The following is a 27,230-nucleotide window of genomic DNA, read 5'->3' on the forward strand; positions in this document are numbered from 1 at the left end:
GTCACATGGCCTGGGCGCTGGCCCTTGAAGCACTAGCAGACCCCTCAGAACCTCCGTCTCCCCATCCCTGAGTTGTGGAACCCCTTCCTCTCCTCCCCTCAGCTTCCCACTTCTTGCCCCTCCTCTAGCATAACCCTCACTGACCCAGGAAAGGAAGATGTCTTCAGGCAAATTCTGCTTCTGCCCTGTGACCTGCACCCTCCAGCCAAGGGGACACGCAGAAACGACTTCCTGGAACTGGCAGAGAAATGACTTGGGAACGAAATACAAGTGGCACCTCAAGGAGTCACCCTACCTCGTGGCTCTGTGTACAGGCTGCAGGGCTGGAGCTTCTCATAAATGCTTCCCAACCGCGGGCATCTCTTCTTCGCTCCGCCTTCACTGATAGCACACTGGGAACTTGAAATTGAGCGTGGAAATCGGCAAACGCTACAATTCGGGGAATGTTAAACATTTACCAGTGTGGCACTGGGCAGAGGCCATGCCTCATAGCGGGGATGGGAGGGGCTGGACCAAATTTCAGAGTCGGGATAAAGCCAACAAGAGTCCCTCTCCTTTGTCAAGTTTATTTTATTAAAATATACAGGACTGAATATTGGTGGGCGCTGAGAACAGGCACCACCCGCCTAGGCTGCTTCCAAGGGAGACACTTTCTGCCATGCAGACATGCGGCCAGTTTGCATCCCAGAGTGGGAGCCAGACCCCTCCTGGTTGGACGTACAGCCAGTCTGGCCCAAGGCCGGGGTGGGCAGGGCATGGTGGTGACCCTCTCCTTTGGCCTTGGCCCCTGAGAAGCAAAGCCACACCAGCTGGGAGGGCTGGGCTGAGGGGGTGGGGATGGGGATGGGGGAGAATATCCCTGAGCCGGGGAAAGCTGATGCCCTCCTGGAGGAGGGGAGAGGGAGCCCCCAGTCAGACTGGAGATGGGTGTCAGTGCAACTCCAAGGGGGAGGACCACCTGTGTGTGGGTACCAAGGGGTCCCTGCGGCCGAGCCAGGCCAACCTCCATGGCCTCCGCCACCCTGCCCTTCCTCTGAGGGCCCTGCTCACCCTAGGGCCAGGCCTGAGCAGAGATGGGGTGGCAGCCGATGGAATGTATGCTTTGGGAATGTTCCTGGGACGGTCCGTACTGCCTGGGACTGGGTTTCTTCCTGGGGTGGCCTGGGCAGGCGGGAGCAGCCTCTCTCTCTCTCTCTCTCCTGGAAGTTTCTGTTGACCTGCCACCCGGTCTCTGGCCCCTTGGCCCTCATTGCTGGCGCTGGCTTCAGGCTGACGCCGGCCTCCATCCTCAGAGCAGAACCCAGCCAAGCAGAATCCCCGGGGTTTGTGCTTTTGAACGTTGGTGAGCTGGGATGGGCGGGGGGTGGGCTTCAAGCCCGCCACTGCTCTGAGGCACAGAACTGACCCTCCACAGAACCCTGGGGCCACCTGATGGGGGCTGGTGGCACCCAGCCCTCAGCCCAGCAGGAGGACATGGGCTCCCCTCGTGGGCTGCGGCCTGAGCTGCTGGGGGCGTTTGTGCTTTTTGTATGGGGTTTGGGGTGAGTCTGTGTGGAAGCACGGCTACAAGGCTCCAGGACCGTAACCAGGAAGAGGGGGCTCATCCAGGCTGCTGGGCTCAGGGAGATGGGGGCCAACAGGAAAGAGGGAGGGAGAAGTCCCTTCCCAGGCCTGCTCTGCCCGCCCGGGCTTCCTGGGGGCCAGGCTCTGAGCCATGTGACCTCTTCCCAGGACCCACAATGACCTGGGTGCCTGAGGGGTGTGGGCAGGCCCCCTGCTGCATCCCCACTGAGCCAGCCTGGGGGAGGGGAGGTGGAGTTGGCAGACGGTTCCCCTCAGGTTCCCCACCAAGAAACCCCCAGCTAGAAAGCCCCCTTCCTGGGGTGGAGGAGAACAGAGCCCACTGGTCCCTCACCACTGGGGCTCCCACCAGCTCAGTGGACCGGCTGGCGTCCTGGGACCCAGGGAAACATTTCCAAGAAGCAGCTGCCTCTAATTACCACCTCTTTCCTAGTCTGAACTCCCTTGACCCCCAGCTGCCCCTCCGGGGTCCTGGGGTCAGAGCCATCCTGGAAGTGTAGTCAGTGGGCAGGGAGTGGCTTGGGGAACGAGAAGGCCAGAGCAGTCTTCGGAGCCTGGCCCCTGTGTGGTGGGAAAGGAGGGTGGCAGAAAGGAGGGGCGAGTGGGCTCCCACAGGAGCGGCCTTTGCTCTAGAGCCTGGACCCTCCTTGGCAGGGGAGGCAACACACAGCGGCCAGTGGCCTGAAGACATGGCTCTTTCAGCTGCCCACTCGGAGGCCTGGGAGGGGGCTGGTGGGAGCTGTGTGGTTCTCATCACCTGGACCCAGGTCCCAGCCAGACTCAGCCCCTCCCTAACCTTTGTCCCCCGCACCTGCGAGCCCAGAGGAAGGATGTGCGTGTGCGCGTGTGTGTGTGTGTGTGTGTGTGTGTGTGTCTGCAGCAAACTATTCACTTTGTGCAAATATATTAGAAACAAGTTTCTCCTGGAGGCTGCTCCTGGCATCTTTGGGGCAGAGGTGGTAACAGCCACTCAGGGACACCCCTCGCCCACAAGCGTCCTAGATGACGTTCTCGAACAGCTGCATGGAACTCATGATGTTCTCGTCCTGCATCGAGAGAGGACGAGAGGCCTGGTCAGCTCCGGGCTAGTAGGGCCCAAATCCAATGTCACTGTGAGCAGATTCTCGTCAGGGACCTGGAACCCTCCAGGGACTCTGCCTGTCTCACTGGGCGAAGGGGGAGCTGTCAGGCACAGCCTGTCTCCAACCCCATGGCCTGATGGTCAGGCCGTCTGGGAGCTGTTAACTCACTGATGGACCAAGCCGTCCCACCCCCGGCTGAGCGCCCAGATGGAGGCCGGGGGCACCCGAGGGGCCGCCCGGGGGGTGAGGCCGACGGCCGAGGCCAGCGGAGGCCCGGCGTCCTGGCCCCTGAAGGCGCTCTGCATGGGAGTGTCAGCAGCAATGCCGGGGCTCCAGGCTCCTTCCCGCAGTGAGACCCTGTCCTGAGGGCTCCACGTCTCTCCCCTCTGAGGGGAGCCGCTGAGGGACGTGTGCCCGGCTGGGCTGTGGGCTGGCTGGCAGGGGCAGGACACCGGGGTCCCCAAGCCCTGACGCCGCCTACCTTCTGACAGGTCTCCAGGAACTCATCAATGGTCACCACCCCATCCTGATTCCGGTCCATTTTCTGCAAGTCAAGCCACGCCCTCAGTAAGTCTGTGTCCCACCAGGCCGGCCCCTGCCCCAGGCCTGAGGACGTGCCAGGGGGCGGGTGGTGGGCTCCTTCCACCCCAACCCGTCCCCTCTGTCCTCTCCCCGGGATCCAGGCCACGTAAAGTGCCCTCTCCAGCCACGTCCACCACGCGGCCGACCTCTCTGGGGTCTCCCCAGTCTGTCCCCCACCCCGGACACTTTCCAGCAGCTCTCCCGGGCTCCTGCTCCCCAGAAAGCAGCCCCGTGCTTGTCGGACCCACTCACCTTGCTGACAGGCAGCCAGGGCAGGTGGAGCAGCTGAAGTCAGGATGGAGGCATGTCTAAAGGACCCCCAGCAAGTGGGAGGCGGAGCCCTAGCTCCGTCAGTCCCCACGGATACAAAGCAGTCACCCCAACCCTCTCCTCCTGCAGAGAGGTCCCTGGCGGAGCGGGGGGCAGCTCTTGGAAGGCACAAGAACACTGCTGGGTGGTGTCGGCGACCTTGGAATATGTGAGCCCCTGCCTGCTCTGAGACGCAGTTTGGCAGATCAGTGAGCGGGGATGGCTTTAATCGTTCCTTGGGATCCGGACAACCAGCCCGATGGGGGATGCAAGTTGAACCTCCTCGTGGGGGCGGGGAGGCCCACAGAGGGGAGTGGCAGGCCCAGGACTGCCCTAAGAGCGGAAGCCCCTTCCTCTTCCAGCCGCCCTTCCCCGCGCAGCCCGGGGCTGGAGCGCTCACCTGGAAGAACCTCTCCACGTGCTCCAGGGGCGCGTCCTCCCGCAGGATGGGGTAGGTGTGGCGGCCCATCATGTCATAGATGGACTTCATGATGGCCAGCATCTCCTGCAGGGGGGCCGGAGGGGCTGGCCTGAGCCTGGCTGTAAGGAGGTGGGGTGAGGGTTCGAGGGTCTGAGGGGAGGGGCTGCATCCAAGTGTGGGGGGCACCTCAGGGGCGGTGGTGAGTGAGTGGCCAGGGCTGTGGGAGCTGGAGAGAGGCGAGCTCACCCTCACCCAGTCCACTCAGCGCAAGCTTCTATCTCTCCAAGAGCAGTTGGAGCTAGATTTTTAATGCAATCTCCAGAATTTGAAACGGTAGCAACTATTTCAGAGACAGAAAAATGTTTGGGCCAGACGAAGCCAGACTGTGGGCCTGTGTGGTCAGGCACCCCCCTGCCCCCGTCTGCACCCTGCCTTAAGGGACCACACTGCTCTCCCTCAATTGGTGGGAGCCAAGGCCAGCTCCCACCCCTGCTCCCAGCTTCTCCACTTGTGTCTCCCTCGGGACCTCTCCATAAGAAAGGATGATCCAGGACACCTGTTGAACGGGATCGAGACACGTGGTGAGGGGCACCAAAGCTCCACGTCCCCTGCACCCAGGTATCCAGGCCTGAGAGCCCGGGAGAGGAGGAGAGGTCCTGGCTGCTGTCCCCTCCAAGGCCAGGCTGTGAGCTGTGTCTCTGGCCAGGGAGCAGGGACAGGAAGCCAGGGCAGCAGGAGAGAGGAGGAGAGAGGCTGGGGATATAGAGCAGTGGGGTGGGGGGCAGACAGGTCACTCCCAGCCTCCCCAGCCACCCCCGTACCTCTTTGGTGATGTAGCCATCCTTGTTAATGTCATAAAGGTTAAAGGCCCACTTGAGTTTCTCGTGGACTGTTCCTCGCAGGAGGATGGAGAGACCAACCACAAAGTCCTGTGGAGGAAGGGGAGGGGGAGGAGTGACGGTCCAGCGCTCAGATTCTATTTCCAGTTCGCCGTGTGGCTTCCACTGAAATTCACACCTGTATAGGTGAGGCACCTCCATCACAGAGCGGGCAGATGGTGTCCATCAGGTCAATACAGTGTGAGTGTGAGTGTGTGTGTGTGCGTGTGCCTGTGAGTGCGCATGTGTGTGGCGGGGATGGCACAGTGGCTGGAACTGATCATCTCAAATAAAGACACTCAAACGTATGGTGTCTTAGACCCATTTAATGCATTGCCACTGACAGAGAAGGCCTCGGGGTGCTCCTTTAATGAAGGGGGTGCTCTATTTTCACTTTACCAAGTGTCTGCGTGTCAAGCTGCTTAAAAACTTACAGCTTAAAAACTAAACTAACAGTGCTCAGTTCTGGGGTCATGCTATACCTGTGTGCAGTCACAGGTGTGACAGACAGTTTATTACTAATGTGAATGAACGTTCGAATGGCTTCCGTGTGAAAACTTCAACTGTTTTTTTATAACAGTTGGTAGGAAGCAAGTCTTTCCTGCCCCTTCCAGAAGGTTTGCAGGTTAAGCCCTCCCTGCCCCGTGGGGTCCTTTCAGGCTGCTCCGAAAGAAGGGGAGCAGAGAAAGGCTGTCTATGGGGGGGAATGGAGGACAAGCAGGGAGGGACAGGGCTTTGCACCACGGGGCTTGGTCCCACTCAAATTTTATTTTATTTTTTAATTTTTTATTTATTTATTTTTAATTTAAAAATTTTTTTATTATTATTATTTTTTGCAGTACGCGGGCCTCTCACTGTTGTGGCCTCTCCCGTTGCGGAGCACAGGCTCCGGACTTGCAGGCTCAGTGGCCATGGCTCACGGGCCCAGCCGCTCCGCGGCATGTGGGATCCTCCCGGACCGGGGCACGAACCTGTGTCCCCTGCATCGGCAGGCGGACTCTCAACCACTGCGCCACCAGGGAAGCCCTCAAATTTTATTTTTTATCTTTTTGGCCACGCCATGTGGCTTGCGGGATCTTAGTTCCCTGACCAGGGATCGAACCCAGGCCCCAGCAGTGAAAGCGCTGAGCCCTAACTCCTGGACCGCCAGGGAATTTCCCCCACTCAAATTTTAGATTTTCTGGATTAGAGGAAGCCTGTATCATGAGAAAGGAAGACTAAGGGAAACAGAGAAAAGCAGTCTGGATGAAACAAAAAATTATTCCAGGAGAAAAAAATACTTAACATGAACTATTAGATTCAGAGATTAGATATCTGGCATCCCTACAATAAGAATAGGATGCTATAAAAAAGGAATACTTGGGAACAAAAAAGAGCTCTTGGGAATTAAAAATGAGAAAGCAAAATGACACACTCAGAAGAAGGGCTGGAAAAGCACGTGGAATCTTCCATAAAGCAGCGTGAAAAGGCAGAGCTGGAAAATAGGATAGAAAGGCGGATAATGAGAGGTCCACTCCAGAGGGACCGAAACTTGACCAGCTGGAGTTCCAGGAAGAGCCGGAGGAAACGGAGGGAAGCGTGTCCAAGAGGCAATGAAGGGGAAGACTGAGTGTTCAGGTCCTGCCGAGGACCTAACGATGCGGGGAAACAGCCCACGGTGTGACCTGCAGGCACGTATCACGAGACACTTCAGAAAACGGGTGCAAGGACAGGATCCTACAAGCTTCCAGAGAGGAAAACAAAACCAAACAGAAACAACAACAACAATAACAAGATCAGGTCCTGTACGCAGGGTCGGGAATCAGCAGGACGGCTTCCGCCGTGGCTCTGGTCCCACACAACAGATCAGGCAAGAGTGAGAACGGAACGAAGTCACTTCCGGGCGTTCAAAGGCTCAGAAATTACCTCCCACGTACTCTTCTGTAGGAAACTCCTGCAAGACATGCTTCTGAAAAGAGAGAGTAAAGCAAGGGAGAAGAAGATGAAGGATTCCAGAACCAGGAGACCCAACCCAGGAGAGAGGGGAAGAGAGAGGGCACCCAGCACCAGGACGATGGAGCTGGTCGAAGGCTAGGGAGATGCCCGTTCAGATGACTGGAGGACGGCGTTGAATCACTGACGAGGTCACGGACACCAGGCAGATGACAAATCGGGACCACAGTGAACTGAAGGCAAAATAAAAATGTGTGCAGGGAAGGGGGACGTAATCACAGTTCACTGCAAGGCTCATCTGGGGAACAAATTCACATCACGAGTAAACCGAGAGCGCTTATCCAATCTGAACTCCATCGTCCTGGAAAGCCAGGGGATGGCAAAGGCGTGTGTGCAGAAGACCCAACTCCCCACCCGTGCAGGGAGTCAACGGGCAGCATCTAAAGCTGGGCAGTCGGGACGGAGCAATAACACGATGCTATTAGGCGACAAGAAGACAGAGTGACAATCGGCTAAAACAAGGGAGGTAGTTGCTTCTTCGGGTATATCTGGGGGGTGGTAACCGCTGTTGTTCCAAAGCACATCCTGTAAGTCTACTGGAGCCTGAAAGTCCTGTGTGTGTATAAGTGAAGAAAATAAAGATGTACGAAGGGAGAAACAGTGTGATATTTCTTATGTGCCTGAGTTTGAGGAATGCCAACCACTGAAGCTGAGCTCGCGTGTGATTTACAGAAGTAGTGAAGAGGCAGCGCATTCCTGAAGCCACATCACGCCTCTTCCCTGGGGTCTGACGGGCTTTCCCAGTGGGAGGCAAAGGCTCGGACTCCTAAGCTGGGCACCAGGGAACGAGTGGGTCCCGCACAGGACCCACTCTTTCCGTGTGGGCATGGGGGAACCCCGGCACCACTGTCCTCCCATCCAGTCTCCTCAGACGCCGTGTAGCCACACTCAGCCACACTCAGGACCGTCCCTACTCGGCGTCCCTTAGCGGGTGTGTAGGATGATAGGGACGGTGCTAGGAGAGAGGTGGGTCGGAATGTCCCCTGCGAGACCACTGGCCCGTCCCCAGTCACACACAGATGACCCCAAGTCTAGCCAGCCCACGTCCAGGTGCTGGTTCTACATTTCCAGCCGCACACAGCACAGCTTCACGTGGGACTGCCGCTCGTCGGAGCTCCTTGGTCTCAATGCCGAGGCGTATGAAGCCCATCGTATCCACAGCCCCTGCTCTGTGCTGTCCCTGAGCGGCTCCTCAGTGACACGGGCTGGGACAGCCCAGAGCGCAGAGCAGGAGCTCAGTGTGGGGCGGGGGTGATTAGATCACGGGGCTGCAGGCCTTCCCGAGGGTACTGACCACAGCCATCATCTGGCCAGTGGCACAGGAAGCGAGTTACTGCAGGGGCAGGTAATGGACAGGGCAGCCACCAGGCCTGAGGTTTGCTTGTTCTGCCGTTTACTTACTCTTTCAGGTGAGGGCAGGGAAGTTACAATATTTCACCATGTCAATAAACTCGAATTAACATGTATGTGTATTATCCCAAGAATATACACAAAGGATGGGATCATTGTAAATATTGATAAGCTGACCTGACTTTCTGTTTTAAGAGCACGTTGAGAGGTTTGGTCTGAGGGAGCGAGGAGGGCTGAGTGTCTCCCCCCAACCCCTCTGGATCCTTCCTGACCACAGGGATCCCCACCCATGGTGCACCCAGGATTAGGCCCTGCCCGTTGGAAGGCCCCTGGGAGATACACGGCCCCCTCCCTTCCTGAAAAAGGCCTCCTAGAGCAGAGCATTGATGTCAAGATGCCGAAGGTGAACAAACAAGAAGGTCCCTAAGGTAAGCAAGCCTCCCCATAAGAAATCGGAGGAATTAATTTCAAGAGGGAGAAGCATGACCTTCTGAGAAGGTGCCCAGCAGAAGGGGGTCAGCGCCAGCGCCCCCCGCTCAGCCACTGACAGCACCTCCCCAACAAAGACCCACCATCGACCCCCTTAAAGGGACCACGGTGAGAGAGGCGACCACGGGAGGGGGATGGAGACCTTCCTGACACCCGCCGCCATGCGGGGGCCCTGCTAAGCTGTCTGGTCATCTGATTCCTGAGCGAGAGAAACCATCACCAAAGTCCCGGTTGGGTCTGTCATACAACTGCTTCTCACACTTCATTCCCAGGAGCCTCAGGTACCTCTTAAAGGACACACAAGAAACTGGCCACAGGGGTGGGACCAGGGAAGGAAAATGGATTTTCCCTGTTTACTCCTTTGTACTGATTGGATTTTTACCACGTGCAGGCAGAACTGAAAACAAAAAGGCTGAAAACACTATAAGCTCACAAATCCACTGAGGGTGTGGCCCGGGGAAGGTGAGACCCCTGTGGTCACAGAGCTGGCGGTGGCCTTGGGCTGCCCCACCCCGGCCGAGGGTCAGCGAGCGGGCCTGCTGGAGCGATAAGGGAAGCTGAGAAGCATCTTGAGTTATTATTACCCCAGCTGGCACAGGGGCTTTCTCTCTCACTTTCCCGTCAGCCGCCCTTGGCCTTGGAAGCCGAGCTGGGGGGTTATCGATCAAGCCTGGCTCTCAGCAAGGTTTTCCTCTCCGAAGAGGTTTCAGCTTTTCTCCTGCAGCTATTTTTAGGGGCCTGGGCTCCACAGCGGGGGCCTCAGTGGAGCCCACGTGCTGCCCACACAGAACCCAGGTGGGGCCCTCCTGGGGGCAGGCGGCTGGGGCGGGGGTAGGACAGGCAGGCTCGCTCACGGTGCTGCTGGGACGACCCCCGAGACTGCTCGGGCCGGGATGCTCTGCCTGTTTTCGGGCAAGGGGCTAAGTTCCAGGGCGGGGTGCCCGGATCCCCTTAGCACAGACCTCTAGTTAAACCTTGCCCCCTTTTCAAATGCAAATTCACGTTGGGTCACTACCGCCTCAGTGCCCCTTAACAGCTCCCTTGGCTTGGCGGGGCTGGAATGGAAGGAAAGGCTGAGAATAGGGTAGCCAGACAGCAAAATCAAATTTCACTGACTTCACAGTCAGGCCCAGGGCCAGCCAAGCAGAGTCCACTCGTTCCCTGGGTGACGCACTGGACCGTTTACACCAGGGTCATGTCTGAGCCTCTGGCGGCCCCGAGGGGGTGGCACCGTGGCCGGGAGATGCAGGACCAGGGGACGTGGGAGGGGTCGACAGGGACCTACCTCAAAGCGGATGGCCCCGTTCCCGTCTGCATCGAAGGCGTTGAAGAGGAAGTGCGCATAGGTGGTGGAATCTGGGGAGACCAAGGGCAAGGCTGGGAGTGTCGGGGCCGCCTGAGCCCCTACCCCCAGCACCCTCGGTATATCGCTGCTGAGTCCTGGGCTGGAGCCCCCCTGCCTGCCGGATAGAGGCAGCACCGGGCAAGGGATGCTGGGGAGGGTGTGTGTGGGTGAGGGTCCCCTCCGCATAAAAGGGATGCCCACCCTCTGCAGGGCTGCCACAGGGAAGCGGGAACTTTGGAGGAACTGGGGGCCTGGCCTCAGACTCACCTCCTTGAGGGAAGAACTGGGAGTAAATCAGTTTGAACGTGTCTTCATCCACCAGGCCCGTGGGGCACTCCTGCAGCAGGAAGGCACCCCTCTCAGTAATCCCAGCCACCCCCCTCCCACATCCTGACTCCCCAGGGCCTGGGCTCTCTCCTCCCTCTGGGGGACACCTGCTGCCTGAGGCACCGCTGGGCTCCACCAGCCCCGTGCTGGGGAAAGCCTGGGGGGTGGGGTGGGCACGGCGGGAGGGGGTGGTGAGTCCCCTCATGCCAGGTTGGTCCCTCTGCAGGTTCCTCCCCTGCACCAGCATCGAGACACACAGAAGGGGGTGTGGTGCCTCAGAACACTGACTCTAGGACCTGGCCCACCCCCCAGACAGCTCTCCCACAAAACACAGGCCCCATAAAGGCCCTGGGACATTCACTGTGCCATGGGAAGTGTCAGAAGGTCTGCCTGCACCCTGCAGCCAGGGACAGGAAAGCCGGGGGGATCGGGGCCTCTCCTGGGGGGACGGGGGGCACTCACATTCTTGAAGCCCCTGTAGAGGGACTGCAGCTCCTTCTTGGTGAACTTGGTCTGTGCCTGCAGCTGGTCCAGCCCCTCCGGCTGGTGGCGCACCGTGGACAGCTCCAGCTCACTGTCGCTGCTGTCTGGAGGGGGATACAGACCCAGGAGGGTGGAACATGCGGCCCCGCCCCATCTTGCTCCAGTGTAAGGGGCAGAAGTAAGGGGTGGAGGGACTCTCCTCGAGCGACTACCATGTACAGTCACCCAGGCTGTGCACTGCACAAATGTACAGGCTACAGAGGAACAGCACACTTAGGAGTTGTGCCTCCTGGTCTCTCTGCTGCCCTGCTCCTCACATGGAGTGGGCCCTGCCCGCTGGCCTCACCTTGAGCGTGGGATGGGGATGAGAGTTGGGAGCAGGCCTTGTCCTGGAGAGACACTGAACAAGGGGAGGTGGGAGGGAAAAAAACAGCAGACAAGCACAGGGGACCTTGACCTTCAAGATCCAATTCCTGGACCACCTCCTCCATGCGCCTCTCCCCGCCCCGATTTCCCCCAGGAATTGGGAGGGCACTCCTCTTGGCTCATCCAGCCTAACATGCTGCTACCCAGCCGCACGGGGTCTGGGGCTTTTATTCACATTTGAGTAGGAGGTCAAGGGTCCGTAGGGCAGGGACCAGATCTTTTTTTTTAATAACAACGCCATCAAAATATTAACTAACCATGGCTACCTTTTGCAAGGGAGGTAGATTTCAGGTGATCTTTCATTTTTTACTTATGGGGTTTTGTTTTTTTTTTTACATTTTCCTAATTTATTTTAGTACGGCACATATCGAGTTTATAATATAAAACAAAGCTATAAACAAAACGGCACTGAATACCTACCCCTTGCTGAGTAGCAGGCTCCCGTATTACAGAACTTCCCACTGAAATGGGCAGCGCCATCCCCACTGCTCTGTCACCATCCCGTCTCCCCTCTTCCCCAAGGAACTGTGAGCCCATGGTTACCCGCACAGCTGTTTGCTTGCTCCCACTGCAGGGTGAGCCCTGCAACGCGGCCTCAGCAGTCAAGGCTCTGTGATGGTAGGAGCTTGGCGAAATTTTCTTCTGTGAAGTAGGAAGCAACTTGAGGGTAAGGATGGGGTGGGGGGAGGAGGTACTGGAAATTTAGAGAGAAGGAAGGAAGGAAATAGCTCTCTTGCAGAATGGGTGCATGGATGGACCAAGGCAACAGAGCCTGATTGCCGGGTAATTTGCAGAGAGCTCTTGAGAGGCAGTGCTCCTGGTGGAGGCCCAGGCACGGAGCTGGCCCAGCACAGGGCTCAGCCGGATCAGGCTAGGTGTGTGAGGCTCTGCAGGCCCGGGGTGGGTCATCAGGGAGGCTGCCTTACCGGGCTCACCCTGCAGCGTGCCAGACTTTGACCACAGTGGTATTAAATTAGAATCTAAAACAATAAGATCTATTTAAAATCCCAAATATTTAGAAATTAAAAAACACACTTTTTTTTTGGCTGCACTGCCGTGGCTTGCGGGATCTTTTTTTTTTTTTTTTTTTTTTTTTTTTTTGCGGTACACGGGCCTCTCACTGTTGGGGCCTCTCCCGTTGCGGAGCACAGGCTCCAGACGCGCAGGCTCAGCGGCCGTGGCTCACGGGCCCAGCCGCTCCGCGGCATGTGGGATCTTCCCGGACCGGGGCACGAACCCGTGTCCCCTGCATCGGCAGGCAGACTCTCAGCCACTGTGCCACCAGGGAAGCCCATGGCTTGCGGGATCTTAATTCCACGACTGGGGATTGAACCCAGGCCCCAGGCAGTGAGAGCGAGAGCACAGAGTCCTAACCACTGGACTTCCAGGGAATTCCCTAAACAACACACTTCTAATTAACCCATACGTTAGAGAAGAAAAATCACAAAGAGAATTTTGAAATATTTTGAATTAAATGATAATGAAAACAACATACCATAATTTTCTGGATGCAGGTAAATCTGTGTTTAGAAGGAAATTTTTAGCTTTACATTCCTTTATTAGAAAAGAAGATAGGTGTAAAGCCAGCGATATAAGCTTCTAGAATCTAAAAATAAGAGCAAATTAAACTCAAAGTTATAAGAAAGGACATAATAAAAATAAGAGTAGAGGGCTTCCCTGGTGGCGCAGTGGTTGAGAGTCTGCCTGCCGATGCAGGGGACACGGGTTCGTGCCCCGGTCTGGGAAGATCCCACATGCCGCGGAGCGGCTGGGCCCGTGAGCCACGGCCGCTGAGCCTGCGCATCCGGAGCCTGTGCTCCGCAATGGGAGAAAAAAAAAAAATCATAAGAGTAGAAATTAATGAAAAAGAAAACAGGCAAACATAGAGAAAAAGCAATAAAGTCATTTAGAAACTCAATAAGCAAGTCATAGACTGGAAAATATATCTGCAGTACGCATATCTGGCAAAGACTCACTTCCAGAATATAGAAAGTACTCCTGCCAATCAACAGAAATAAGACTTAATAACCCAATTTTTAAAATAGGCAAAAGACTAGACCACTTCACAAAAGAAGAGATACAACTGGTCAATAAGCACAGGAAAAGATGCTTGACAGCATTCACTGTCAAAGAAATGCAGATATTCCAATGCAAAATACCCAAAGATCTATCATTTCAAAAACACTGACACCACCAAATGTTGGTGAAGATGTGGAGCAACTGGAACTCTCATGTAATATATTGTCGGGGAAAGTGTAAAATGGTGGAACCATCTTGGAGAACTGCTTGGCAGATTCTTATAAAGTCAAACATACCTCAACCTTATAACCTATTTACCTAGGACAGATGAAGACATACGTCCACAAACAGACCTGTACGAGAATATTTATAGTAGCTTTATTAATAACAGTCCCAAACTGGAAACGACTCAATCAACAGAAGAATGGAACTGTGGCACATTCACATAACAGAATAGTATACTCCATTTAAAAAAGGATGAACTACTGATATATACAACAACGTGGATGCATCTCAAAAATTATGCTCAGAAAAAAGCAGAGATAAAAGAGTTCATACTTTATGATTCCATTTATATGGAATTATAGGACAAGTAACAGTAACGCATGGCATTAGAAAGCAGTACAGCAGGTGGTGGTTAAAAGGGTATATACAATTGTCAAAATTTACTGAACTGAACATTTAATATCTGTGCATTGTACTGTATGTAAGTGATACCTCAATTAAAAAAACATACTGCTTAGACTTTTGCCTTTGGTCATGATGGGGTAGTGAGTGTTAGACTTGCCTTCCCACCACAATCAACTTGAAAACTGGAAGAAATATGTGAGGCAAGTATTAGCTGGCTTTGGACTACAGCACAGGACTACAATCTTTGGGAGGAGGAAACATATGAAGTGAGCTCCACATTCACCCTGGATATGGGCTGGGGATGCTTTCTGTGACGTGGGGAAATGCTGATGAGGCAGAGATCAGAGTTTGGGGCTGCTGAGACAGATGGACTTGCAGAGCAACATCCTGGAGAGGAGGGAACTGCACAGAGATGGGGCCCCAGAAGTCTGTGTGGCATTTCCCTTGGGGCTTTGGCCAAGAGCTGGGCTACACATGTTCTGAATGAGACTCCGTAAGGCCCAGCTGTGAGCAGCTGTTGGGGGGTAGTAGGACAGAGACCTGAAAAGACATACCAGAGTTCATGCAATGATGAAAAAAGTTGGGAGTTCTGGTTCATCTAGAATGGAGACACTTCCCTATGAACTTCAGGCATTCAGCTGAAACCCCAGAAAGGCCATGCCCTGGGAGAAAGCACCATGCTCTAGAACTAAGAACAAAGTTAAGACGAACCTATTCTAACAAAGTCTAAAATAAAGTCTGTGCTGATGAAGGGATCTGCCAGGAATTTAAGTGCCTGTCAAACTAAAATTCAATGGCTTTATGTGAAGATAATATAGTCCAGATTCCCTACAATATACCACTCATAGTAGCCATCATATAATAAAAACTGAAAAGACATGAGAAGCAGGAAAATGTAACCCAATGATCAAGAGATAAAGCAACCATCAGAATTAACAGGTTTTTAAATTATTAGAATTATTATTTAAGTTTAAAACAATTACTACCAATACGTTGAAAGTATTAAGGGAAAGAAAAGTGAACAGATGGGAATCTTAGCAGAGAAGTAAAAACTATTAAAAAAAACAAAAAAAAAAGAACCAAATGGAACTTCTAAACCTGAAAAAAACCTCAACATCTAAAAAAAAAATTCACTTGATGAACTTAAGTTTAGACACTACAGAAAAATAGGTCAGTGACCATAAAGACAGGTCAATAGGAATTATCCAAATTGAAAACAAAGAGAAAAAAATACTAATAAAACCATGCATAGAGTCTTAATGACAATATCAAGCAGCCTAATATGTATGTAATTAAAATACCAGAAATAGAGGAAAGAGAAAGTGGGACATAAAAAATATTTGAATAAATAATGGCCAAAATTTCCCCAAATTTGTTGAAAAGTATCAATACACAGATTTGAAAAATTCAGTGAACCCAAAAAGGATAAATAAAGAGAAAACCACACATAGGAACATCATGATCAAACTGATGGAAGCCAAAGATAAAGAGGAAATCTTAAAAGTAGCCACTGGAGAAGGGGAGGTCCTACAGGAGAACAGCAATAAGAAAGACAGCTAACTTCTCATGTGAAGTGATGGAGATCAAAAAGACAATGGAACAACACTTTAATTCTTTAAAGAAAAAAATCTATTAACCTACAATTCTATGCTCAGTGATCTTTCAAAAAAGAAGGGTGAAATAAAGGCATTTTCAGATAAGTGAAGGCTAGAGAATTTGTTGCCAGCAGAATCGAACTACAAGAAATGCTAAAGGAAGAACTTCAGGATGAAGGGAAATGACATCAAATGGAAATCAAGTTCTGCAGGAAAATAACTGGCAGCTAACAGAAATATTTTGAACTGGATGCATATGAAAAGATATATCAGAATTTGTGGGGTGCAGCTAAAACAGTACTTAGAGGTAAATGTAAAGCCATAAATGCCTATTTTAGAAGAGAGAAAGATTTTCAATAAATAATATAAGCTTCCACCTAAAGAAACTAGAAATAGAAGAGTAAAATAAACCCAAAGCAAGCAGAAGAAAGGAAACAGGAAAAGCAAAAATCAATGAAATTGGACTTCCCCGGTGGCGCAGTGGTTAAGAATCTGCCTGCCAATGCAGGGGACACAGGTTCGAGCCCTGGTCCGGGAAGATCCCACATGCCGTGAAGCAACTAAGCCCGTGCACCACAACTACTGAGCCTGCGCTCTATAGCCTGTGAGCCGCAACTATTGAGCCCACATGCCACAACTACTGAAGCCCGTGTGCCACAACTACTGAAGCCCACACGCTGCAACTACTGAAGCCCGTGCACCTACAGCCTGTGCTCCACAACAAGAGAAGCCACCACAATGAGAAGCCCACACACTGCAACAAAGGGTAGACCCTGCTCGCCGCAACTAGAGAAAGCCCACGCGCAGCAACAAAGACCCAACGTGGCCAAAAATAAATAAATATTTCTAAAAAATCAATGAAACTGAAAACAAAAACCCAGCAGAGAACGTCAATGAAACCAAAAGATGGTTCTTTCAAAACATCAATAAAATTGATAAAACTCTAGCAAAAATGAAAAAGAGAGAGAAGACACAAATAATTGCTATGAGGAATGAAACAGGGAAGTAAGTATACACTCTCCAGACATTAAAAGGTTAAAAAGGAAATATGAACAAGTCTCTGCTCACAGAGACTTCAATAACCTTGATAAAGTGAACTAATTCCTAAAAAATCACGAACTACCCAAATTCACCCAAGATAAAAAAGATAACCTGAATAGTCCCAACTGATATCTCTCATTAACATAAATGCAAAAATCTCAGCAAATTGAATCTATTGATGTATAAAACAAATAATACACCACACCAAATGGATTTTCCAGGAATGTAAGGTTGATTCAATATTTGAAAATAAATCAACATAATCTATTCTACTAATAGTCTAAAGAAGAAAAAATATGTGATCATATCAATTGATGTAGAAAAAGCATTTGACAAAATTCAATGTCCATTCACGATAAAAAAACCTCGCAGAAAATTAGGAATCTAAGGGAACTTCCTCAACTTGATACAAGGCATCTACAAAAAATCTATAGGTAACATCATAATGGCAAAAGACTGAATGTCTTCCCCCTAAGATTGAGAACAAGGCAAGAATATCTGCTCTCTCTTCTCCTATTAAACATCATAATGAAAGTCCTAGCCAGTGCAAAAAGGGGGAAAAAAATAAGAAAATGCATACCAGTTAGATTAGAAAGAAAAAAACCCAAATTAACCCTATTTGCAGATGACATGATTATCCATGTAGATAATTCCAAAGAATATACAAAAAATCTTCTATGGGCTTCCCTGGTGGCGCAGTGGTTGAGAGTCTGCCTGCCGATGCAGGGGACACGGGTTCGTGCCCTGGTCCCGGAAGATCCCACATGCCGCGGAGCGGCTGGGCCCGTGAGCCACGGCCGCTGAGCCTGTGCGTCCGGAGCCTGTGCTCCGCAGCGGGAGAGGCCACAACCGTGAGAGGCCCGCGTACCTCCAAAAAAAAAAAAAAAAAAATCTTCTAATAAGTGAGCGTAGCAAGGTCACAGGATACCAAGTCAACACACAAAAATCAATCACATTTCTACAGATCAGCAATGTACAACTGGAGACCAAAAATTTAAAAACAATACTAATTACAATCACTCACCCCATAAATGAAATAGGGAAAATAGGTTAAAAATATAAAATAAATATAAATAATGATAATATAAAATAAAAATATAAAAATAAATAGGTAAAAAATCTAACAAAACATGCATATAATCTGTTTACTGAAAACTACAAAATGCCACTGAAAGAAGTCACAGAAATCACATAGGTGATGAGACACACTGTGTTCATGGATTGGAAGATGCAACATCATAAAGATGTCAATTATCTTCAAAATGATTTCCAGATTTAACATAATTCCAATAAAATCCCAGGATAATTTTTTCATAGATACAGACACACTGATTATAAAACTTAATGGTTTTATAAATGGTTTTAAAGATATTTAAAACCACAATGAGGGACTTCCCTGGTGGTCCAATGGTAATCGATCTGCCTTACAATGCGGGGGATGCGGGTTTGATCCCTGGTTGGGGAACTAAGATCCCACGTACTGCTGGGCAACTAAGCCCACGCGCCACAACTACTGAGCTCATGCGCCTCAACTAGAAAGCCTGTGTGCCCCAAGCTACAGAGCCCACGTGCTCGGGAGCCCGTACACCACAGCTAGAGAGAAGCAGTCACACCACAGTGAAGATCCCGCATGCCCCAACTAAGACCCGACGCAGCCCAAAACAAAACAAAACAAACACCCACAATAAAATACAACTACACACCAATCAGAATCACTTACATAACAAATATTGTCAATATCAAGTGCTGGTAAGGATCTGGAGTATCGGGAACCGTTATACTTTGCTGGCAGGAATGAAAATGGTGCCGCCTCTCTGGAAATCAGCTTGGCAGTCATTTATAAGCATACATTTCCATACGGCCCAGAAATCCCACGCCTGGTTATTTACCCAAATGAAATGAAACCTAACAACGTTTATGCAAATGTTTAGAGCAACTTTATTCACAATTGCCAAAAACTGGAAATAACCCAATATCCTTCAGCTAGTGCATGGATAAACGAACGCTGGTACATCCGTAAAGTGGAATACGACTCAGCAGTAAAAGTGAACGAAGTGTTGGTACACACAGCAGCACGAATGAATCTCAAATGCATTAGGGAAATGAAAGAATCCAGACTCCAGAGGCCACGTAATGTATGACTCCAATTATATGACATTCTGGAAAAGATAAAATTATAGAATATCACAGGGAAGGAGGATATATCAGAGGCTGCCAGAGGCTGGGGGGCAAGGGAGGGGTTGACTACACATGGGGCAGGATGAGGAGGTTTTCTGTGGTGAGAGAATTGTTCTACATCTTGACTGTGGTAGTGGTGACATGACTATCTATTTGCCAAAATTCATGGACTGGACATCAAAAAAAAAAAAGGCTAAGTGTACTGTATATAAATTAGAAAAAATAAAATAAAACTTAGAATAGTTGCCTCTAGGCAAAGAGGGAAAGGAGGGGATAAAAGGGAAAAAAAATAAATAAGAGATGGGTTTTAAGTGGGTCAAGACTGATACTGTCCCGTGAAGTTAATAGAGTCAATTCACTTAATCCTCTGCCCCTGGGGGCCAAAAAATAAAATAAGACAAAAATCCCAAACCAGCTGCTATTTCTTTCATCGAAAATCCAGAAAACAAAACTCCGTTGACCCTATTTTCCCTCAAGCTAGTGACTTTTTCTGTCCTTTAACGCACTGTCTTCACTTCCTCTCCTCCCAGTCTCCCTTGATCTTAACTTCTATGGGGCATCCGCCCCACCGTGCCACACAAACTGCTTTTCTAAGATCACCAGTGATCTCCACGTTGCTAATCCAGTGATCAGTACGGTCTTCTTGATTCCTAAATCATACAAGGACAACACAAGTATGAAAAGTAGTGACAACATGGATGAACTTTGAGGACATAATGCTAAGTGAAGTAAGTCAGACATAGAAAGACAAATACTGTATGATCTCACTTATATGTGGCATCTAAAAAAAAGCCAAACTCAAAGAAACAGAGAGTAGATTGGTGGTTGCCAGGAGACGGTGGGGGTGTGTGTGCGGTGGGGATTGAGGGATGGGGAGATGTTGGTCAAAGGGTACAAGAATAAGTTCTGGGGCTTTCCTGGTGGCTCAGCAGTTAAGAATCCACCTGCCGAGGCAGGGGACATGGGTTCGAGCCCTGGTCCGGGAAGATCCCACATGCCACGGAGCAACTAAGCCCGTGTGCCACAACTACTGAGCCTGCGCTCTAGAGCCCACAAGCCACAACTACTGAGCCCGTGTGCCACAACTACTGAAGCCCGTGCGCCTAGAGCCCATACTCCGTAACAAGGGAAGCCACTGCTCGCCGCAACTAGAGAAAGCCCGCACGCAGCAACGAAGACCCAACGCAGCCAAAAATAAATAGATAAATAAATTTAAAGAAAAAAAAATGTAACTATCCAAAAAAAAAAAGAATAAGTTCTGGGGATCTGTAGTACAGCATGGGGACTACAGTTAGCAAAACTGTATTGTATACTTGAAAGTTGCTAGGGGAGCAGATCTTAATTGCTCTCCCCACAATAACAACAAAAATGGTAATTATGTGAGGTGATGGATGTATCAGCTAACTTTATTGGGGTGATCATTTCATAAATGTACACAATGCTACCTGTTAATTATATCTCAATACAGCTGGAAAAACAAACAAATAAACAAAAAGAAAATTATGTGCCCATTTCACTTTTGAACATAGATGCAAAATCTTAAACCAAATGTCAGGTAACTGAATCCAACTGTATTATTTTTTTTAAAGTACACCAGGATCAAGAAGGTTTTATTTGTAAGAGTATAAGGAGAGAAAATCATATGAAAATCCTAATACAGAAAAGGCATTTGATAAACCTCCACATCTATTTATAATTAAATAAATAGACAAAAACTCTTAGCAAGCTAAGAATCAAAGGGAACTTTATTAACTTGATGCAGCTTATATTTGCGAACCATATATTTATTTACAGACGATATTAGGTTTAACGGTAAAGGCTCAGACATATTTTCTTTAAGATTTGGGACAAGCCAAGGTTGGCCACAGTCACCACTAATTGATGTCTGGCCAATGCTCTAAGGAAATCTTGAAAAAGGCAAAAAAAAACCAAAAAACAACCAAAAAAACCCCCCCAACAGTGTAAGAGTTGGGAAGTATAAGATAAAACTAACACTATTTATAGATGGTATGGTCCCTAGAGTGACAAAAAGAATCAATATACCTGAGAGTTCAGTAAGGTTGCCAGATGCAAGATTAATTTATGAAAATCAACAGCAATTTTCTACACCAGTAATAACCCCTTAAAAATATAATAAAAAAGATAACATTCATAATAGCAATAATAATTAAAAGTATCTAAGTATTAAGCAAAACTCGAAGGACTGCTATATAGAAAGATAATCTGAATAAATGAGCTATTCTATTTTAGATAGGACCATAATAACATTATAAAGATGTTATTTCTCCTGTAATAAACTGTACATTCAACACCATCTCAAAAATCCAGTTGGATTTTTTTGAAGATCTTGATAAATTTACTCTGAAATGTATAACGAGGAATTAAAATATCCATCAAAATCTAGAAAGGAAGAGCAAAGAGGGAGTTTTCCCTATTAGACACTAACACATATTCATAATCACTGTAATAACAATTGTGCGGCTGGTGCAAGAACGGACGACGACTCCATTCCGCGGGTGCTCACGCCGAAACCCTGGGCATAGACCTTCCTCCCAACACTCGATCCCCACGCAAACCCTGCCAGCGCGACCCTCAACCTGCACCTGCCTCTGAGCCCCTCTCCCACCTCCACTGCCCCCACCAGGCTCCAGGGCTCCATCATCTCTCCCGGCTTCTCTCCCTGCTTCTGCCCTGGATCCCATCGGTCTATTTTTGAAGTCGTGCTGGAGGAAGCTGCTGAAGACATATCCTCAGGTACCCCTCCATGCTACAACCTCCTGCACCAAAGTCCTTAAATGGCCAATAAATGTGCTCCCCCGCCCCCAGCTCTGACCTCATCTCCCAGGTCCCTTCCTTTGCTCCCCCCGCCTTCAGCCATGCTGGCCCCTCTGGCCCCTCACACCCACCAGGCACACTCCCTTGCTCTTCTCTCTGGCTCGAATGCTCCTCCCTTGAAGGCCTCTGATCAATCATGACCTCCTCAGGGGTGTCACACACACCCCGCGTTCCTATCTATCCCCCGTCTCTGTTTACTTTCTTCATTTGGCCATGACTCCCTGGCATGTGCATATTCCTCTGTTTACTGGTGCGATGGACGGAACTGTGTCCCTCTCTCCCCAACTCATATGTTTAAGCCCTAACCCCCAAAGTGATGAGGTCTTTAGGAGGTAATTAAGGTTAAATGAGGTCATAAAGGTGGGGTCCTAATCCAATAGGTTATGGTGACCTTATAAGAAGAAGAAGAGTGATTTCCCCCTCCAACATGAGGGGGAGGAAAGGCCATGTGAGGACACGGCAAGAAGGTGGCCATCTGCACGCCGAGAAGAGAGGCCTCACCAGAAGCCAACCCTGCTGGCACCTTGATCGGGGACTTCTGGTCTCCAGAATTGCGAGAAAATAAATTTCTGTTGTTTAAGGCCCCTGGTCCGTGCTATTCTGTTATAGCAGCCCGAGCAGAACAAGACGACTGGCTCTCCTGCCTGCTCTCTGCTGCACCCAACCCTGGAACAGTACCTGTACGTGGGGCACGCTCTGTAGCACATGCTGGATGGGCGGATCCCCCACGGCTGTGTTTGCTTGGGTGGGTTCATGGATTATTGCCTTGGGTGTCACCTTTAACGTCTCTAGTCCAGGCTTACCTCCTGAAGCAACATGCTGTGTGGTTCACACCTGTTAGGCAGGGAGAGGGTGGGGAATCAGAGAGAAAGGCGATACTCCAAGACTCAGGTGCAATGACAGCACGGTCAAAGGGCACCCAGGGCAGAGGGTCCAAGGTGAGCCAGGGGATATATGGGCACGGGAGCCACGGAAGGGCCAGAGTGGAGGAAGGGCCTGTCTGATCTTCATTCCAGAGTGGCCTTGGGTGTCAAATGAGGTGACACAGAGAAGAGAGACCGGCAGAAGGTGTCAAGAAGGAAGAAGCCACTGCCCCTGGCTACCAAGTGGACCAGGGCTGGGTGGGCAGAGCCAAGGATGACCTCATGTTTCTGACCTGGGAGACTAAGTGACTGCTGGTGCCTTCCACCAAGACGCGGGTGTTAATTACTCAGAACTGGAAGATAAGGCAGGAAGATCGCCGAGGGCTTTTCAACGTCACACTAGAACACCTGCTTTAGGAAACTCTGCTCGACTTATCTTCTATCCAACAGAGCCCAGGTGCTGCGAAGCTAGACGTCAACCAGACTGATAGGTTGCAAATGACTTGTGTCCACTAGGGACGGAATGATTTCCATCCTTGGAAAATACAGCCCTTAAAGTTACTGGCTATGAATTTGCCCTTAAAGTTACTGGCTATGAATTTGCCCTTTGGGACATCAAACAGTTTTGATTCCTATGTAGCATCAGTTTCTGAAACAGCTTTGCTCTCCTGCTTGTTCCCTAAACAAGTGAGAGTCAAGTTTTTAACGTTGACACTTGCACTTCGGCCGGCAGAATACAAGAGGCAGAGGAAATCCCTCCTGTTTCTTGGTTTGGGAAATAGCTACCAGTTCTCTACGCCCACCCGACTCCCGGGCTCTGTGGACCCTTCCCCACCTTCCTTCCTGAGGAGCTGGCTGCCCCTTCCTCCAGAAGCCCGATTCCACAGCATCCTGCCCAGCCCGCTGGCCTCATGCTGGGCTCTGTGGGGTCGTCCCAGGAGCAGGGAGCCCGGTTCCTTCCTGATGCCCACAGCGTCAGGCCAGGTGCCAGGGACCCTACCTGCTCCCAGGGGCGCTGGAGGCCTCTCCTGGCTCTTGCACAGGAGAAATCCACAGGTTCCTCCCTCTTTGGTTAGTTTCAGTGGAGACGCAGCCAGATCTCTTAGGAGCTGCCCAAGACATCACACCCTCCTTCTGCAATCACAGGTGCACCGGCGATCAATGGACCTAAACAGCCACCTGCACGGCTTTCCTCAACACGCCGAGGGGCCTTGTTTGGCAAAACCGTGAAGTCAACCTGCCTGTATCATCGCCCTGTGCTCAGCCCTCCCCCCCCCTCTAGGGGCTAGTCCAGGGCCATCCCCGCCCCATTAAGTAGTATTCATTGATAACCAGAGGGTCAGCAACACAGATTTCACGTCTCTATCAAACAAGCATTTTGTCAAAGGAGTGAAAGCACGAGGCTTGAAGAGAATTGTTTTAAGGCTAAACGTCTCAAGGTCGTACCACAGCCTGATAGGTTACAGACCAGGCTTTCTTCCCACTGCGTAGAAGTCTCAGTCCCTGTTCCCGTCCCCCACTCCACGCAGCCCCCTCTGCGCAGGACCCACCTGCAGGGGCTCGGGAAAGGTGGCTCTGAGTCTTTCATTCTCTGAGTTAAGGGCACCAGGTACTGGGTGAGGGGCGCTTTTCACCTGCCCCCACGCAGGAGCCTTCCCACAACCCTGGCTGCCCCGACACCTCTGCGGGGCTTCCCACTAGGCGGCTTCTCCTGCCAGCCAGCACCCAGCTTTGCTTCCCTTGGCAGCAAAACTCCAAGCTGCCGTCCACACTTGATGGCTCCGGCCCCTCTTGAACTCAGCTGGCGGATCTCATCCCTCACTCTCTGCTGGTCAAGTGACACCTAGATCTTGGGGTCCCACAGAGAAGCCCCAGGGACTGCCGTGGGGTAAGGGGAGGCCTGTGTAGCAAGACTCCCTTCTCAATCTGAGCAGTGCCCGTTCTATGTGTCGGGGGTCCAGGCTTCTAAGTACGGCTTCTTTTGAGGTTCCATCAAGCTGCTTTGAAACCTCTGGCTGCGTCTAGACGTGCAACCGTCGAGGCACTGACTTGGGGAGGTGGGGAGGGGGCCTTGCCTAAGTCCCCCAGCCCACAGCAACATCAGGCCTGGGCTCCAGCCCACCTCCCTGTCTTGCAGGAGCCGCCCACACAGAGCCTACCTCTCTCCTTCCCTTTGCCAGGCCCGGGGGCCCAGGAGCCCGGACCTTACAGAGCACACGGTGAAGGACACCCGCCGTGGTGAAGTACCTGTCAAGTGCATCCTCCTCTGCCACTCACTGCTAGTCCACAAGTTAGTGATGTGTGACCCTGGGGGGAATTCGGGCTAGGACGTTTTTGGTAAGAAATGACGAGAGCTAACACATACAGCACTTACTCCACGCCAGGCCCTGCTTTATGAGCTCTGCGCACATTCATGCAACTCTACGAGGGAGACCTTTCCCACTTGGGATATGAACCCAGACAGCTGCCTCCACTTTGGACTCCTGACACCTGCACTGTAGGAGGCTGGGACACAGAGCTGTGTCCAAAGCCGCCCTAGCCGTGCAGAGTTAGAGATGCATCCAGGACGGGTGCGCCAGAGTTCGAAAAGGTACTAGCTCTGCCACTCCCCGAGCCTCAGTTTCCTCATCTGTAAAGTGGGCCTGCTGTTGAGGACCAAATTATGATGTGTATCAAGTGCCTAGAGCAGAGAGCGCTCACTAGATGCCCGCTACTGTCACTGTCATTAGCATCTCAGATCTGGACACTCTGCCCAGGGGCTGCAGGAGTCTTGAGGGACTTGCAGTTTACCAAGAGTGGTGGACTCCGTCAAGGAGAAGGGAACCCAGGGTGCTCAGAACATCACCACGCCCTCAGCAAAGGCAGCAGAGGGTGCCGGGGGGAAGAAGAGCAGGAGAAGGGGTAGGAGGAACGGCAGACCCGCGGGCCCACTCCAAGCCAAGAGTCGCCTGTGGACCCACCAGGCACCCAGGTCACCTTTGCGAGGCCAGGCCCCCATGGGCAGCTGTGCAGAGGGCAGCTGCAGAGGGCTGGGGCTGCCGCTCAGAGGGAGCAACAGGGTGGTGGACCAGGCTGTGCGTATCTCTGCCGCGGGCACTACTCTCTCTTGCTCTGTTCTCTATACCTGCCTGTACTCAAGCCCTCACAATCCAGCCTCCTTGCCGCCACCCCAGCCAGAGGGACCCTGGCCTCAGACGGCATCCCCCAGGGCTGCCCTAAAGGGAGGGTCGAGATCACACTACCTGGCATACGATGGGTGCCCAACGACTGTGGCTGGAAACGGCATATGGTTTACACAGACTCAGCGCCTGCTGTTTGCCAGGCAGTGCTGGGCACACACTCTGGGGCCACAAGTGTATGGACACAAGTCCGTGCCACCCCTGGAGAGCTCACATTTGATGGGGACAGGGACGTAGACAATTTCAGGACAGTGAGAAAATTTCAGGACAGTGTCATCTAATACAACCTGAGGGGCAGGGGTCCAGAAGGGTCAGGGAACGTTCCCAGGGGAGATGGTGCCTCTAATCCAACCGCCCACTTACAGACAAGGAAGCAGAGCTCAGCTAGGAAAAGTGATCTTCCCAAGTGAATGACAGCAGGTCAGGGACCACATCAGAGCTGCAAGGCAGTTCTCCCGGTCCCAGGTCAGAATTCCTTCCAGAGCAAGGGTGCTCACCCTCACGACTGACATTGGGCCTGACCATTCTTTACGGTGAGGGGCTGCCTGTGCCTTGCAGAATGTTTAGCAGCACCCCTGGCCTCTGCCCACTAGATGCCAGTGGTACCCTGCCTATCAACCGTGACATCCAAACGCCTCCAGACCTTACCGAACGTCCATTGAGGAGCAAAACTGCCCTCGGTCGAGAGCTACTAGTCTAGAACTTGGGAAATCTGAACTGAGATGAGAGAGGCATTAGTCAAAGTCAAGCCCTGGGCCACAGATGTGGACGAAAAAGGCTGCTGTCAGGGCTGGGCCGGCCTTGCAAATAGGCCCCAGGCTTACCAGCCCAGGCTCACTTTTTACCAGTGTGCCCGCACTTCTGAGGTCCCTTAGATTTGCGTCTCGCTTGTAACTTTTTCAAAGTGCTTCAGCTCACCACACCCCTGTGAGGTGTATAAGAGAAAATATTCTGTTATTTTCCTCATTCTACAGATGAGGAAACTGAGGTTCCAGAAGCTTAGATGCACCAAAGTCACCCGGTGAGCTAGTGGCCAAGCCCGGCTGGAACTCACCCCCATGGAGCCGCCCCAAGACAGAGACTGACAGGGCGGAGAGAGGAAGGTCTTTCAACTTCTGCATCTACTTCTGGAAGCCTGTGTCCCTAGAATTCAAATCCATTAGTTCCTGACAATCCCCAGGGGCACCATAACTCTGGTCTCTTACAGATGAGAACTACGGAGGTTCGGAGAGGACAAGAGCACATCCAATTGCACACGAGAAGGCCTGGAGGGGAGCTGGGCACTAGCCCTCTTCCCTCAGTGCCAGCTCACCTCCAGGCTGGGCCCGAAGGGTCTGGGCCAATCCCAGGCCATGACTGCGCCCCTCAGACCCTGCCTGACCAATGGGTCCTTCCAGGCACTTAGCGGGCACCACTCCCCATCAACATGGAACATCTGGTACTTATAACTCCCTCCCTCTGACGCAGGCAGGGGAGGCCTGAGTGAGAGAATGTTTTCATCTGTGAATCAGTTCTGCTATTAAGAGTAATCATTCGGTCGCTAATTATTGGTGATAGCAATGGTTCACACGTTTGTGCATTATTACACACCAGGAACAATCCTGGGGGCCATTAAAGCCCTACTG

The 27,230-nt window shown here is 51.3% G+C and overlaps 1 protein-coding gene across 1 annotated transcript in view; it reads right to left on the minus strand.

The window, feature by feature from the left end:
- Positions 1-568: 568 nt before the first annotated feature.
- KCNIP3 (potassium voltage-gated channel interacting protein 3) overlaps positions 569-27,230 on the minus strand; it is a 29,088-nt gene continuing 2,426 nt past the window's right edge. The window contains exons 2-8 of the mRNA XM_033838401.2: positions 10,819-10,943; positions 10,297-10,366; positions 9,970-10,040; positions 4,797-4,904; positions 3,955-4,059; positions 3,145-3,207; positions 569-2,627 (exon numbers count right to left, since the gene is read on the minus strand). Of these exons, the coding sequence (XP_033694292.1) occupies positions 2,580-2,627; positions 3,145-3,207; positions 3,955-4,059; positions 4,797-4,904; positions 9,970-10,040; positions 10,297-10,366; positions 10,819-10,943 (590 nt within the window). The 3' untranslated portion in view covers positions 569-2,579. The remainder of the gene's footprint in view (positions 2,628-3,144; positions 3,208-3,954; positions 4,060-4,796; positions 4,905-9,969; positions 10,041-10,296; positions 10,367-10,818; positions 10,944-27,230) is intronic.

This window comes from Tursiops truncatus, chromosome 14 (assembly GCF_011762595.2).
Source record: "Tursiops truncatus isolate mTurTru1 chromosome 14, mTurTru1.mat.Y, whole genome shotgun sequence".
Taxonomy (NCBI): Eukaryota; Metazoa; Chordata; class Mammalia; order Artiodactyla; family Delphinidae; genus Tursiops; species Tursiops truncatus.